General features: G+C 33.5%; 1 protein-coding gene across 1 annotated transcript in view; it reads right to left on the bottom strand.

Moving 5' to 3' along the window:
- Window positions 1-13962, bottom strand: part of LOC107852437 — a 31122-nt gene extending 17160 nt beyond the window's left edge. Inside the window, exons 1-6 of the mRNA XM_047398225.1 lie at window positions 13944-13962; window positions 13833-13836; window positions 13601-13639; window positions 12647-12694; window positions 12184-12242; window positions 9707-9834 (exon numbers count right to left, since the gene is read on the bottom strand). Of these exons, the coding sequence (XP_047254181.1) occupies window positions 9707-9834; window positions 12184-12242; window positions 12647-12658 (199 nt within the window). The 5' untranslated portion in view covers window positions 12659-12694; window positions 13601-13639; window positions 13833-13836; window positions 13944-13962. The remainder of the gene's footprint in view (window positions 1-9706; window positions 9835-12183; window positions 12243-12646; window positions 12695-13600; window positions 13640-13832; window positions 13837-13943) is intronic.
- Window positions 13963-15497: the final 1535 nt, after the last annotated feature.

The raw sequence follows: 15497 nt of genomic DNA, 5'->3' as shown, positions 1-15497 counted from the left end.
AATTCACAGTATGTACTAGATACATCACATACACATGTAAATTACCTAGTAATACAACATTTTGTATACATACAATGATAAATTATCATTTAATTTAGCTTATATTATTATATTATAACTTCAACAGTATATTATTTTTTCTATCAATCGATCGTATGATATCAATGTATTCAATATATAATTGAATACATTTAATTTTTTTAACTATAAAAATTATAATATCAAATATCGATGGACAGTGTCGTTTTCAAGAAATTAATTTTTAGTTAGTTTTAACAAAAGTGATGCTGTCCGTCGCTTTTTTCATAAATACAGAAAAATTAAAAAGAATTATAAATTGCGACGGACAGCTTCGCTTTTTTAGAATTAATATTTTACAAAATAAAAATTATAGCGACATTGTCCGTCGCTTTTAATAAAATAAACAAAAATAAAAATTAAATTTAAAAAGAAATGGACAACGTCTCTTTTAAAAAAAATAATTTTTATTTAGTTTTAAAAAAGCAACGTTGTCCGTCGCTTTTTATAAAAATAAAAAAATTAAAAATAATTACAAATTGCGATGGATAACGTCACTTTTCTAGAATTAATATTTTAAAAAATAAAAATTATAGCGAAGTCGTCCGCAACTTTTAATAAAAATAAACAAAAATAAAAATTAAATTTAATAAGTGATGGATAATGTCGCTTTTCAAACAATAAATTTTTATTTAATTTTAACAAAAGTGATGCTGTCCGTTGTTTTTTATAAAAAATTAAAAAAATTAAAAATAATTACAAATTCCGATGGACAGCTTCACTTTTCTAGAATTAATATTTCAAAAAATAAAAATTATAGCGACGGTGTCCGTTGCTTTTAATAAAAATAAACTAAAATAAAAATCAAATTTAAAAATCAATGGACTACGTTACTTTTTAAAAAATAATGATAATAATTTTTAATAAATTACGACACTGTCCGTCGCTTTTATTAAAAAAATTAAAAATTATTTTTTAATTACTTGGCACAAAAATTAGCGAAAAAAAGCGACGGATATTAAGACGTTGGCCGTCACTTTTAATAAAGAATAAATTAAAATTAAAATTAAACAAAAAAAGCGACGGCCAGCATCGCTTTGCTCATCGCTTTTTACAGCGACACAGTCCGTCGCTTTTTTTTGCGTCGCTTTTTGACCATTTTTTAGTAGTGGCTAAGACAACAGTTTTCAACTCAAGATCATGGGTTAGATAATTCTTCTCATGGGGTTTAAGTTGCCTAGAGACATAGGCTGTGACCTTATCTCTCTGCATTAACACATAGCCAAGACCAAATCTAGAAGCATCACAGTAAACTACGAATCGCTCTAAACCGTCTGACAAAGTCAAGACTGGGGCAAAAGTGAGTCGAGTCTTCAGCTCATGAAAAATCTTCTCACATAAATTTGACCACTAAAATTTGACATTCTTCTAAGTTAATCGAGACATGGGGGAAGCAATAGAAGAAAACCCTTCAACAAATTGTCTGTAATAGCCTGCTAAACCCAAGAAACTCCTAATACCGGATAGAAAGATGGGCCTAGCCTAGGCAATTGTGGATTCAGGATCTGCACGTGTCAAGTAAACTTATTGATTTAATCAAGCAAATTATTCATCTTTTTGGTCTATAGGACAATTGACAAATCTTTTCAATGTAACTTAAAAAGGGCAATAGGTTCTGGGTTGATGTTGAGATAACAAGTTAGCAGTAGATGCGGAGAGAGGTGACCGGTAAAGTTGAGGCTGTGATCTTTGCCATCGATGACAAAAATTCGACGGCAGCAGTGTCAAGTATGTATTGATAATTGATAAAAATATTAGATGGCAGTATGTATTTATTCTTTTGGCAAATAAAATGATGGTTCATACTTTAGAAAAAGAAAATTAGGATAAAAGGATTCACTGCAGCCACATATTTAATTATTTCATGACTAAAAATAAGGAGGGGAGGGGGGGCAAGAGCTTGCCAGCAAAGGTCTAAGCGGCAATCTATGGGGAGCAAACATGACGCTCTGCCACTCACACCAAATGGTAGTCTTGAATTGTGGGTGGCATGTTTATTATTTGACTATATCCTTCCAGACACACATATATATATGTATGTATGTATATATGTGTAGATATAGAGAGATTCCATTGAAGTTTGCAGGTGGCGTGGCATCGCTCTTTCCCTTGTCCTCATAGTGGATGTATTATTTTTTGGTTGAACCTAATAACGAGTATAAGGTGTTATGGTGTTTTCAACATGGAAATCATTCTAGGCAGATTAATGTGGAGATTTTTTCGTCAGAGAAAGGAAGATGGAACCAATTTGTGGTTACATCTCCGCGCAAACTGGGTTTTGTAGAAGAGAAAACGACTTCACCTATTGCATGTGGACGGATGTTATATAGTTGTTGTAGTTGCCCTTGGGAGTGGTATAATCATCCGTTTGAACTTGTTTTGGCATTTGATACATCACAAATGATCCTACGTAAATTCTACATATTGATGATTTACTATGTGAGGCTCATATTGTAGATGAATATAATTTTGTGATGTCTACTAAATTGGGAGTTTGTCAAGGCCTTCTACAGTTCTTTCAAGTAACTCGTAGCCCTTCTATACATGTATGGGAGCTTGAGGATTACATAATGGGAAAATGGACAAAGTTGCACAGGGGTGTAACCCCTACAAATGTGTTTGACGTACTAGCTTTTCACCCTAATAAGGAGGATCTTATATGTGCTGGAGCAAGTGATTATCGTGTTGTGGTGTACAATTTACGAACAGAAAAAGTGGAAAGCTGTATATACCCTCCTGTACTCAGACCAAATTCGTCAGAAGTACAAGCACCAAGCTCTGATGCGTTACAAGTACTACCAATTACACAAAGTGGTGGCCAACACCACTCAGAGAATCCCTTTGATCTAAAAAATTGAATCTGGTCATTTGGATCAGAGTTGTTGATCTTGACATTTTATTGTCCATATTAGTTAATTCAATATATTTTAGTCCTATGAACATATGTATGAAACTGCAGACACAATCTTCAGAATTTGCCTTGACAAGTTAAATTTCAGGCAAAAATGTCATGAGCACTTGATAGCTTCTGTCATGTATGCATAAAATTGGTTCCGAAGCGGCTAACTACAGATAATTAACCATTGTGAGTTGTTACTATGGCTTAATGCATGGTGATCCCAAATTGACTATCTGTTCAGATATTTTTGCTAGATTATCTAGTAAACAAATGTGATGATACTAGCAAAAATATTTTCTGAAAACATGACTTGTTTCAAATATTTTGGTGGTTTGGTTAAATATTCTTTGATGATAATTGACAGGTTATAACAGGTTAATATTTATTACAATAATGTAAATAATCTTTATGGTATCAATATTAGTATTTATAACTTAAATCTAGTCATCATATGCTTCCCAACCCCTGCAATTATAATCCCTCCACTCAATTAAAAAAAAGAAAAAAGAGAGAGAAGTCTCTATATTAAGATGCATACCAAACACCAAGTTATATACTTATATTTTATATTATAAGGATTAAGGATCAATTAATGAGGGATAATTCCTTGCATCACTCGGTACTTCTATCATCGTCCGTTGCCCCAGAAGTAAAATATCACTATTATGGTATAGTAGAAACTCAAGCAGCTTATGTAAAGCCTCAGCACGTCATGTCCTATAAATGTTCCAGTGAACACTATCTCAAGTACATGACTTGGCCTTTCGAGTACCCAAAAATCCGTATAAAAGATCCATATGCTAAAGAATATTTTCTTGATTGTTAAACAAGATGCTGAAGTATTTTCAGCTCACTGAAGCTTAGCTATACTTTTTTTTATCTGTTTTAGCTAAAGAAATACTTATATCTATTACACATTATACCAATGAATTTTTGTAACATCCCGCATTTTCGGGCTAGACATCGAACCGTTGTTCCAACACGTGTAAACTCTAATCCGATGATTTATTTTTGAATACACGTGGCATGATCTTTATCCTAGTGTGTGAAGTGCTTATGAGGTGAAAAATGTTCATAAGAATCACTTAGAACAAAGTTGAGCTAAGAACCTTTGATTCGTCCAAATCTTTGAATTCGATTCTACAAGGATCCACTTTGAATGTGCATAACTTTTTATATATGTATAATTTTCAGCTCAAGACCCACCAAATGATAGATCATTGAGTTAGCTTTCGAACTATACCAATTTTGCCTTAATCCAATACCCGAGCGAAAGGTTATGACCATTTTTGTCAAAAACAGTAAGCTGCCGCGACGAGGGACTAAGTTACCGTATCTAGCTTTGTGACACGGAGAAATGTTTTTCTGCATCCCTAAATACAAGCCCAAAGGGCGTTTTAGTCATTTCCCCTTGCCTCCAAGTACCCAAGTGATGGATTAAAACACCAAAAGGGCATAATTTGTCCACTTTTCATCATCAAACCCTTATGTGAACCCTCCTTCTCCCCAAGAACAAAATTCAAACTTTTTCCCCAAGAAATCAAGAGTTTAAGCTTCCAAGTTCAAGAATCTTTAATAAAACATCAAGAATAGGGTTTCTTTCGAAAATTCATCATTCAAGTCCCCAAAGATTCAAGCTTTCTTCACAAATCAAGAAGCTTAAGGTATATGGGTCTATCTTAAATTTCATAGGCGTTAGTTTTAGAGTTTTGACAAGGTCTCAAGTATATATATGTATGCACGTATTATGAGATTTGAGATTGTTGTGAGAGCATGCATTGGGAACCCCGATTTATGATGAAATCTTATTTAAACCATAAGGGTTTTCCTAAACATGAATTATTATCATGTTTATGGATGGTATTAGTATGAAAAGTTATACGAAAGCATGATTTACGGAATTCCCTCTCTTGTTATGAAACCCATTGTCTTAAAAATTTTGTGGGTTGTTTACATGAATGGTTAAAGGTTTGAGTTTAAATATTTTGTTAATGTTTATGGATTGTCATTGTTTTATGAACGAATGAGAGGAGTTTTTCCTTGATTTACAAATTCTTATGTTTCCTAATAAAGAATTTGCATGTGATTGATGAAAAAGATGACCACCGTATGATAAAGTATTAAAAAGGGGCAGTTTGTATAAGTTTTCATGTGTTTTGAAACCAGAATTCTCTCATGTGATGGTTAAATCTTTTAGGTGGTCACTAACATGATTTTGAATAAAAAGGTTTATGGATATGATGTGATATGATATGGCTTGCAAGTCTAGGTATGGCGATACCTATTATGAAATGCCCTTAATTATGAAAGCAGAGAATGTTTTAAGAAAGAAGCATGGTTTTAAAGGACTAAAAATGGGCTTAAAGAGACACTACGATATTTTAATCCTACTTCCACTCTTGTAAAGTGTAGCCTTTGATCAAAGGCTACGTTTTCATACTTTAGGCAACACTTTTTGGGGGTAGCCTAAAAAGGCGTAACTTTTGATCAAAGGCCATGATCAAAGGCTACGTTTTCATACTTTAGGCAACACTTTTTGGGGGTAGCCTAAAAAGGCGTAACTTTTGATCAAAGGCCATGCTTTTTAAGTATTGCCAGTGTTGCCATATTAGCTACATTTAAAAAGCGTGGCCATTAAGATATAAAGCCCACACTTTGCAGCTTGTCATTGGTAACACTTTTATTTGATAAAGCTATATTTACAAGTGTTACCTTTATTTTTCTGTTGGGCACGCTTCACAAGAGTAGCCTTTTGTAGCACCTCTATAACAACATTTAAAAAACGTTGCCTTTGTTTTACTATTGGGTACGCTTCACAAGTGTAACCTTTTGTAAAACCTCTATAACAACACTTAAAAAATACGGCCTTTTCTATATTGCTAGCCACACTTCAAAATAGTAGCCTTTTATACATCCTCTATGACAACACTTGTAAAGTGTAAGCATGTTTTGGCCACACTTTTTAAGTGTAGCAATATTGCCTAAAATTTGATAGTTCAAGCCACATTTTACAAAAATGACATTAGGCATATAAAATGTTAGTACGTAATTTCTAATTGAAAAATAATTATTTTGATTGGAATTGAAATGACATTATTTTGACATTAGAAGAAGACTACAATCAATTTAGACCCTGACAGAATGTTCAATCACAATTACTACATTCACCAAACATGAAATTAATGGTATTAACAACATAATTATGTGATATTGACCTAACTTAGGTTCCATCAGAGTGGAAGGAGTTAAAGGCAATTCTTCTTTCCTGCAATAAACCTTTTGGCGCGAAGCACACAAGTCCTTAGGTTTTGGTTGGATATAAGTTCTCTCCCAAGTGATTAACTCCTTAAGCTTTTGGTCTGTCCAGTCATGCTTCAAAATTTCACCAATTAAATCATCATCCATTCCTAAAACACCAATAGACAAACTATATACACCACATGAAAGTTCTTCCTAGAAGTCTGTTTTGTCTATTTGTCCTCCATTTGAAAAATCTGCAAGATCAAAGCTACAATGAGTTAAAATATTACACTCAGTCACAGAGGAAGGATAGAGGAAATATAAACTACACTACCAACCTATAATACCCCGTATATTTCCAAGCTAGAAAATTAACCATTGCTCCTACACATGAAACCTCCTATCTTGTGATTCATATTTTAGTACATGAATTAGGATGAGTATTCTAGTGATAATAGAGATTATGATGTGTTAAGCATGTTCATAAGAGTCACTTAGAGTAATCCAAGCTTAGAACTTCTAAATTCACCAAGTTTTCGTGTGTGATTTTATATAGGTCATCTTTGAACGAGAATAACTTGATTTATAGGTGGTATTTTGGAAGATTTATACCCTTTAAATTGTAGAGAATTGAGGAAGCTTTCTGTCTATACCAAATTTTCCTAAAACGGACACCCGGTGAAGAATTTATGGCGATTTAAAATTTCAGCCGCGTCATTTTAGTCAGTGGCGCGTCGCGCCATAACCAAAATAACGTTTGTCAATTTCTAGTGTCTCTTCGTGATTACACCACATCGCGGTGAGTTTCCAGGTCACAAACGAATGGCAACGCGATATCTCCGCATTGCGTCAGGGGCCTAAATCGGGTAATTTTTACAGAAATTAAATGACGCATCTAGAGGAGTATTTGGGTCATCTTTCCACCTCTATATATTCCATAAACACGGAATTTAGCCCCAATCCAACCACATTATACTCTCTTTCTCAAAATTCTCTCAAGAACCCCATAGGATTTTTATAGGAGCTTCAAGATTCAAAGGATTTCATCATAAATTTTTATGGATCTTCCATCTAAGGTATGGGTACTGTTCATCTATGGATCTATTTCGTTCATAGAGCTCAAGAATCATGTTTTAAATATTATTTTGTGATTGTCTTGTTGTGATATGACCATGTACATGTTGATGATTGTTGTTTAAGTTTCAAGATGATATCTAAAGGTGTTTTCATGAAGTATATGTGTCGTTAGTTGAAATCCATGAGCTTTATGTGGTTTAAAATGGGGAAATTCATAAAAACACACCTAAGATAAAAGAATGCATGCAAAGTGTTTGATAAAATGCTTAAGGTGATAAGATTCGTGTCCCATGATTTAATAGTGCTTAAATGACAAGTCCATGCTCTGTGCTTTATGATTTCACATGAATTTCACGTGATTGATATGCATCATTGTTGTGATATGGATTGAGCATGATATTGAAGCTATGAAAGTGTGCACATATTGTATGAATTTCCCTTCCATACGTAAGATGGTGAGAACTATGCTTAGTGTGAAATCCCCTACTTATGATATAGTGAATTGTGGACTCCATTTTTTTATGATCAAGTCAGTTATGTGTGTCAGTTTCCTTCCATCGAGTCCTGAGGGTACTTGTACCCGAAAAATATAACTGTGTGCCTAGAGCCATGTCACATTATCACGATAATCTCATTCAATCTGTGATCTATAGAACTCAGTCAGACATGTAACTCAGGAAATCTCAGAAATCTTATGATCTCAATAAATTCTCAGATAGTAGTACTATTCTGTTAGTCAACGGAAGTCAGTTACTCAGTCCATGTACCGTCAGTTAAATCATGTTCAGTCTTGATAGATGGGAGTAGAAGTCCGCACCGAGTGACCCAAGGATGGGAACTCACCTGCCAGTTTAGGGTGTGATTCTTAGCAGTCATCTTTGTGTTCCAGAACTACGTAGCCAACATAGGTTGAGATATCTTAACCTGTCAGATTAGGGTTGATGAAGTGGCTTAACCTGTCAGTTTAGGGTTCCCACCATTCTTATTCGAGTACCTGCTAGCTAAGGGCCACTCACAACTATCCTTACCGGTGGCGCAATATTGACACCCTTCCAATCAGGGCACAGATTGGACCCCAGCTCAGCTATTATAGCGCATTTGGGGAATATCAGTTAAACAACTACCTCCCACAATTTTAGTATCAGTCTCTGTAAAAAAACCCAGATAGTTCTTTAAGATATCAGGACTGTCAGATACAGTCGATTCAGTCATAGTACGGAACTCAGGTAGTTTCCTTAAATTCAGGACTGTCAAAAACAGTCATCCATGTATTCAGAATTCCAGTATTAGCCAAGTTGGATATATAAACCATGTATTAGCGTACAGTTCCAGATATCACGTATTCACGATCTCAGTTACTATGTATGCATGCTTGCACTCTCACGTTCATATTAGTCAGTCAATTAGCATTGCTCATGCATGTAAACCCTTTTGCATTTAGCCTACCCCACTCGTATGCTCAGTACTTTCAGTTGTACTGATGCATTTGCACTATGGTTATTTCTTTTATGTTACACCATAGGGTCACAGTCACGAGTTTCAAATCAGCAGTAGCAGTAGTATTCCAGTACCCAGAGTGGCAGTGAGTCCTCATCCATCTGAGGATGATATTATTTTATTTCATTCATTATTTCAGTTCAGTTTTGTTAGACGGAGTTAGTTGGGGACATGTTCCTTCAACTCAGTATTTAGAGGCTTTCAGATTTAGTTCAGATTTGATTCAGACTTCAGTTATTTTGGGTATTTGTCACCCATATAGATGTGATGTTTTGTCAGACACTTTATTCAGTTGAACCTTATGTCCTATTGTTCATGTTTTCCACATTTTATATGTATATTATGCAGTGTACAGGTACAGATATTAATCATGGATTAGTTTGTGGTCCTTCGGGATCATAAGCACCATGTAGCATTCCAATTTAGAAAATCGGGGTGTTACACAACTACTGCCATATTTGGCTTTTTTTCTTTTCATGTCGGTATGCGAGAATGTCAAATAACTTTACATTGACGTTTTTAATTTTGAGGGAGTGAACTATGAACAAACAAGTAGTATCAAATTTCTTCTAATATCAACTGTTCTAACAAACTAACAGACAACTCAAAAGCTCAAAATAAACAATTTTCGATTAAGAGAGTTGAATTTTATTAACGTTTCCATGAAGCAACAAAATTGACAGAGGATGGATAAATCACTAAAATGCTTAGCTTAAAACGGTATGTTTGATTACTAAATGTTCTTTCCTGTACATACTCAATCATCATGATTGCTAATTTAATGTAGTTGTTACAATAAATGATAATGTCAACGTATTGCTTATGTTTACTTTAAAATAAGTTTGAAGCTTCTCCAATAAACTTTGTTATGTTAAAAGAAATCAATAAGAGAGTAGGATGCTGAAGAAATGTTACCAGAAGTTTCATTTACAGAGGCAAGTGGTGATACAGAAGATAGCAGAAACTGAGGGTCCTCCTTCATGGGCCAGTGAATAAGAAGGATGCACCTTCCAAATGTATCTCGACTAAAGTAGCTGCATAAACTGAAGGATAAGCTTTTGGATGAATCCATTCACTCACAATCATCCCATCCTTGATAATTACACATCCAACCACAAATTAGGATTCATATTGGAAACTAGGAAAATCTCAGCTAATCTCTCCTTAAAATGAAGTCCATATTAGATGGCTCCTGAGGTACTCCCCTCTTTAAAATTATACTTGAAGAAACTTCTCTTGTCTCGCAATAAAAAGAAAATTCAAACTCAAGAACATAAATAATTTCTAGGGGTTCATTCTTATACTTCAAGTTTGTCATCTTGATGGGTTTTCTCCAATCCATTTGTTACTTATACTTAAATTGTTTGTTCCTTTATGTTAAAATTTGAGAAGAGAAATATTTTTCTGGGAATAATGACCTCAATAGAAACTAAACCAGTTATGACAAGCCTCAAGGCCATTCAAAATTTTGAGCTTAAATCTGCAAATGGTGGCAGAGTCACTTGCATGGCTACATAGAAAGTGAACAAATAAATACTGGATATGTGCTAATTTGTGTTGCTTATCCATAATCTGATGTTACCACTGAGACTCACAAAGAACAAGAACTTACTGGCTAATGAAATTTGGCTCACGACCAAAAGTAGTTGTTGGAAAAATAATTTTGTTTTTCCACAAAGTACTAACTAGCTAGGTGTTAGTTTCTTTGAACTCATGTTATTTATTTAAAGAAAAAATGAGTTTGGTTCTACTGTCAAGCTTGATTGATATAGAAGTTAAGCTTCAAGATAATTGAAGCCAACACACACTATCAAATACAACAAATGGAAGCCACTAGATCAAAACTTCTTTAAAATCAACACCGATAACACTACTATCGATCAGTACCATCTGTTTTATAGCGTTGACATGCAAAAACAATGTAGTAAGATATATTTGAAGGTGTAGGGCTCAATTTTTTTTCACTTTTTGGAAAATTTCTTACTCGTTTTAGCTTATTTTGGAGATAAATTTTAAGATGAGAGAAGATCTAATGACTTACTGCAAATATGCATTGCTAATGGAACAGTGTCATGAATTACACAGCAATTGCACACACACCACTCTCCTTAAACTCCACTTGTCAAATTACACCAGACTTGTGGTTGTATTATACATATCCCAGCTATTTATTTAGGCAGACGGTTGTTTATATTAATTTCTACCAAGATGACAAGTAAGATATCTGTAATGACAACAAACTGAAACGTCTCCACAAATAATTAAAGGGACATTCATTCTCACACAAATTGGATTAGATTTGACTAAAGCAATATGTATTGCTAGCAGATAAAGGATAATCTGACCTCTTGTTAGAGGCAAAGAGTATTAGTTTCACACAAATGATATAAACTTAGCCTTACCAACATAAGTTTACTGAATTTTTGCAGTTGCACCTCAGTTTCTTTCATTTAACATCATGTACATCTATCCCTACTTATTACTTACCTAAACTTGGTCATAAAACTTCCCAATTCATATCTTCAGTTAACCTTAAATCAAAATTTTTACTAATATCAGATCTTAAAACTAATCTGACCCCTTGTTAGCAAATCAATTGTCTAATTTTAACAGATTTGAAGAAGGATGTCAAATTCTTACACCAAGATGTATGTGTCATTGCCAATTGAAATTGGATTCCACAAATTATAATTAATCTAAAATATACGATCACCAACACATATTAATATATACTCCCACAACCACAAGAAACAAATTAAACCATGATAACTTAATTCTTTTAAAACGGAGATTCAAAAGTTAAATCAATTTTTAAAAAATCTAAACAACAATGCATCAGATGCAAAAGGCACAATAAACAATGACAAAGAACCTACATTAATGCTTTAGCCCCATATCCTACTCTAAAGTTTCTGGATCTCCATTTGCCCATTGGCGAAACACCTGCTTCTAGACTACTAGTTAATTTTCCTAGAGACATTTCCAAGTAATGTGATTTGTGCCACTATCTCCACTCCCCAATCAGTTCAAAGAAAAAAATAGAGAATTTAAAGTATGCCAGCATAGTAGGTTAAGTTTCTTATCAATAGGTAGATATGCAGCTCAAAGTAGATACGGATAGGCTAGTTAACTTTATCCATATGAGAAGCTAGTTAACTTTTTTAAAAATAGCATATGTCCAGGTCAACTCTCGGGGAATCCAACTATTCCATCATGTACCTCTATCCTCCAACCAGTAGAGCTACAGGATAATTATTCTTTGAGAAGGAGAGGTATGGGGTAATTATAGACACAAGGATTTCATATGAAAATCTAGGAAAATTCTATAAGATTTTTTTTCTCTAAAAAGGGCATATGAAAGTTTATTAGATCAACATGGAAAAGTTGCTTACTCCCACATTAATTCTTGAATTCTTTTTTTATCACCAAGAACTGCCGTTAGTGCCATACCCTGTTATAAAGTAAGAAATTTAAACCAACTAAAACAGTTGGTAGGTAAAAATATAACCAAATAATTCTTGCTTAAAGAAGGGAAGGAAACACAATGTAATTTGAGGCAAAAACTCTGACAGTAGAGAAGCCAAGTGAGTGTGGACCAGTCTGTGCATGGATTACTTACTTAGAGATGATACCGGGGAAGGTTTTAGAGTCTAAGAATCATGAACATAACATAAGCACATGAAGTGTAATCATCAATAAATTTCAAAACAGCATTGAATACTCAATGACTGGATCACATAAATAATGTTGCTTCAGATGTCCTTAATATGGTCAACATAACAGGTAAAGAAATTTAGTAATTGGATAGCTCAATCAAACATAAATGAAAATCAGAGGAGACTTGTATAAACCTACCTTATTTTGCATCTCATCTTTAATCTCTTCCAACTTTGGTCTCAGAAGCTGCACAAGACATGCAAGTTAAGAAACGGGGATCAGTGAAAACTAGGCTAAAGTAGAGCAGGGAGACTTTAGAAGGAAAATTACAGTATCTCCATGTATATTTCTATCGTAGTATTATGTAGGAGAAAACTAAACCAAATATTGGAATGCAATAAATTCTAATGAGTGTAAAGCTGGTTTAACATTTTCACAAGTACATAGTAATTAGAGAAGCTTGCTTTGGTGAAGGTAAACATATCTTATAGGATTTGAACAATTTCCACAAATAAAACGAATACAATGCCAATAAGGAAATAAAAAATAATAATAAAAAAAGAATCAACCAGCAAGCACAATTTTTGAAAGAAAGAAAAGAATAAGGAACAACATCGGGAGCCAAAAAGATGTCATAGACCTTCTCTTGAATAATGCAAGTTTAAAGTTTTCTCTTTAATTCAAAGAACCACTAAAGAAAATCACTAAATGATATCTCAATGGAATATATCTGCCTGTTGTATAAACTGCATGCTAAATGTTGGAACATCCTTTTCCTATTTCCTGATTTTGAAGAGAAATTTATTTTTGGCATACAAAACTTAGCCTAAATTAATTCAAATTCAGTGAAACGAGCTTGTGAAAGTCATATCATATTAAAGGTTGCAAGATCTGGGGGATTTAAGCATAAAACAAAATCTAAACAAGCATTTTGTAAGGAAAGACACAAATGAAGAAACCAAAGATATATATGCAATACAAACAAGAACTACAAAAATGAACAATTAATGAGAAAAACTGAATTAAACACATAAAACAAAAGGTATGTCAATCAGTTCCAAAATAACTATCTTACATGTTTGATCCAAAAGGTATGAGTCATTACTTTTAAGTTTGATGCAGATAGCAAAATCACATAATTTGGTTAGTTACAGTAGGGATTTTAATGTAACCTGCGGGAGCAAAATGTTCCTGGAATTGAATTAAAGGACACCATGTAATCGGAAGGAAATCAATTGATAATAAGGAAAGAAAAGGAAAAAATACAATAAAATAAAGGGGACTAGAATAGTTGTAGTAGTATATGAAAAGAAAAAGCACACCTAGATAAAATTGTGGTAAATTAATAACTTAAGCAAAGAGTCTGCAAAAATGCACCAGATACCTGACTGCCAAAATAGAAAAAACTAGACAATATATTTGATCTTTCCTCGCAAAAATAACCAAAGCAGTTTAAAAATAGCTAGTTTAGTTCATGGGGTCAAAGGGTACATACACCACAGAAGGGAACAGAAGCTATCCTAGCATGAGGACCAACTAGAGATATAAGAGTCCCCACCTGAATAGATATATAAGAAAAACATGAATAGATACACATGATTGACGTACATACGGAAGTATTTATTGGAAATACTAGATAAAGGTTTTACTCCCTCTATTTCAATTTGTTTGTCTGATTTTGACTTGACACGGAGTGTAAGAAAGTAATGAAGACTTTCGAATCTTGTTTCCAAAAACAAAAGATACATGAGATGTACCAAAATAACCTTTAATGTTGAGATCTTAAATATACCATGTGGAAACTTGAAATTAAAAAGTTATTAAAATATAGGATAGAGGGATACTATTTTGAAATGGACTAAAAAGTAAAATAAGAGAAATAAATTGAAACAGGGGGAGTAACTTCTTACTGGAGGTCCACCATCATAGAACTCAATAACCCCCTGCCGACCATGTTCCCTGGAAAAAAAAGAGATGAAAAGAGAGGATTCACCTGACCAACGAAAATGGAAGTGTACACAACTAACATAAAAGGGATTGCCAGGCTTATCAAATTACACATAGAATCTTTAAGAGCTCTACATTGTAAAATTCATTTCCTGCAATCTTATTGCTCTTTTAGGATCATTACTAAGAATTTGAGCCTTAATATTTTGGAGTTTAGGTTGATACTCCAATACTTGAAAAAAAATAGTTTGAACACATAAACCTTAAGATAGCTGGACTCTCTATAGACTCCAACGCTTGTTATTTGAAACTACCAAACATCTAGCATATAGATTGATTCACAGAGATTCTTTGTGCCTTTGAGATGAAAATATTAGGGTGTAGAAATTCTTTTACCTGGGATATCCCGATTATGTTGTAACCTTCACTAAGATCACTCATTTTCTTTAACTGTAAGTTGAAGAAATAGAGTGAGATTAGGATCAATTACAGGTTCATCAAGTAATATAACACATTACACTAGCTTGACTGACCTTCTTGCAAGCAATGTCTACCTACAAACAAGAAAAAACAAGAAGCACTAAAGTCATAATTTTTCTTAATCCATGATAATATGTATCGAAAGAGAATCAGAACCATGATGAACAGAGGTAACCTGCTTGGTAAAAGGAATAAACCAGGAGTCTCATGCTTTATTACCAATTTCTCTATGTAAACATAAAAGAAGAGATTATTCTTGGAATTTAGCTAAAGTAAGTTGGTAACTAAGCTAAAAAGCAGAATTAAGCACTTTTTTATTTTACCCAAACACTATAAACTGTTTAAAACCTATTTTAGCGTAAAAACACCTAAAATGAGTCAAACCAACCATGTTCTTAAACCTCTATATCTGAAGGTACTGAAGACTTTCAGTTAAAAATGTATATATATTGATTATAACCCAAAAATTGCATACTATTATAAATACTGAAACAAAATTCAGAATTTCAGCAAAATACTCTATTAACTATCTCACAAGCTTCAAAGTACCAAGAGTAATATAACAAAATAAAAACACGATAAATAAAAGATCAACTTAATCAACAGTATCAAAAGGAGCAAA

This window comes from Capsicum annuum, chromosome 10, assembly GCF_002878395.1.
Source record: "Capsicum annuum cultivar UCD-10X-F1 chromosome 10, UCD10Xv1.1, whole genome shotgun sequence".
Lineage (NCBI taxonomy): Eukaryota > Viridiplantae > Streptophyta > Magnoliopsida > Solanales > Solanaceae > Capsicum > Capsicum annuum.
The sequence above is the reverse complement of the archived record's forward strand: the minus strand, read 5'-3'. Positions and strand labels throughout refer to the sequence as shown.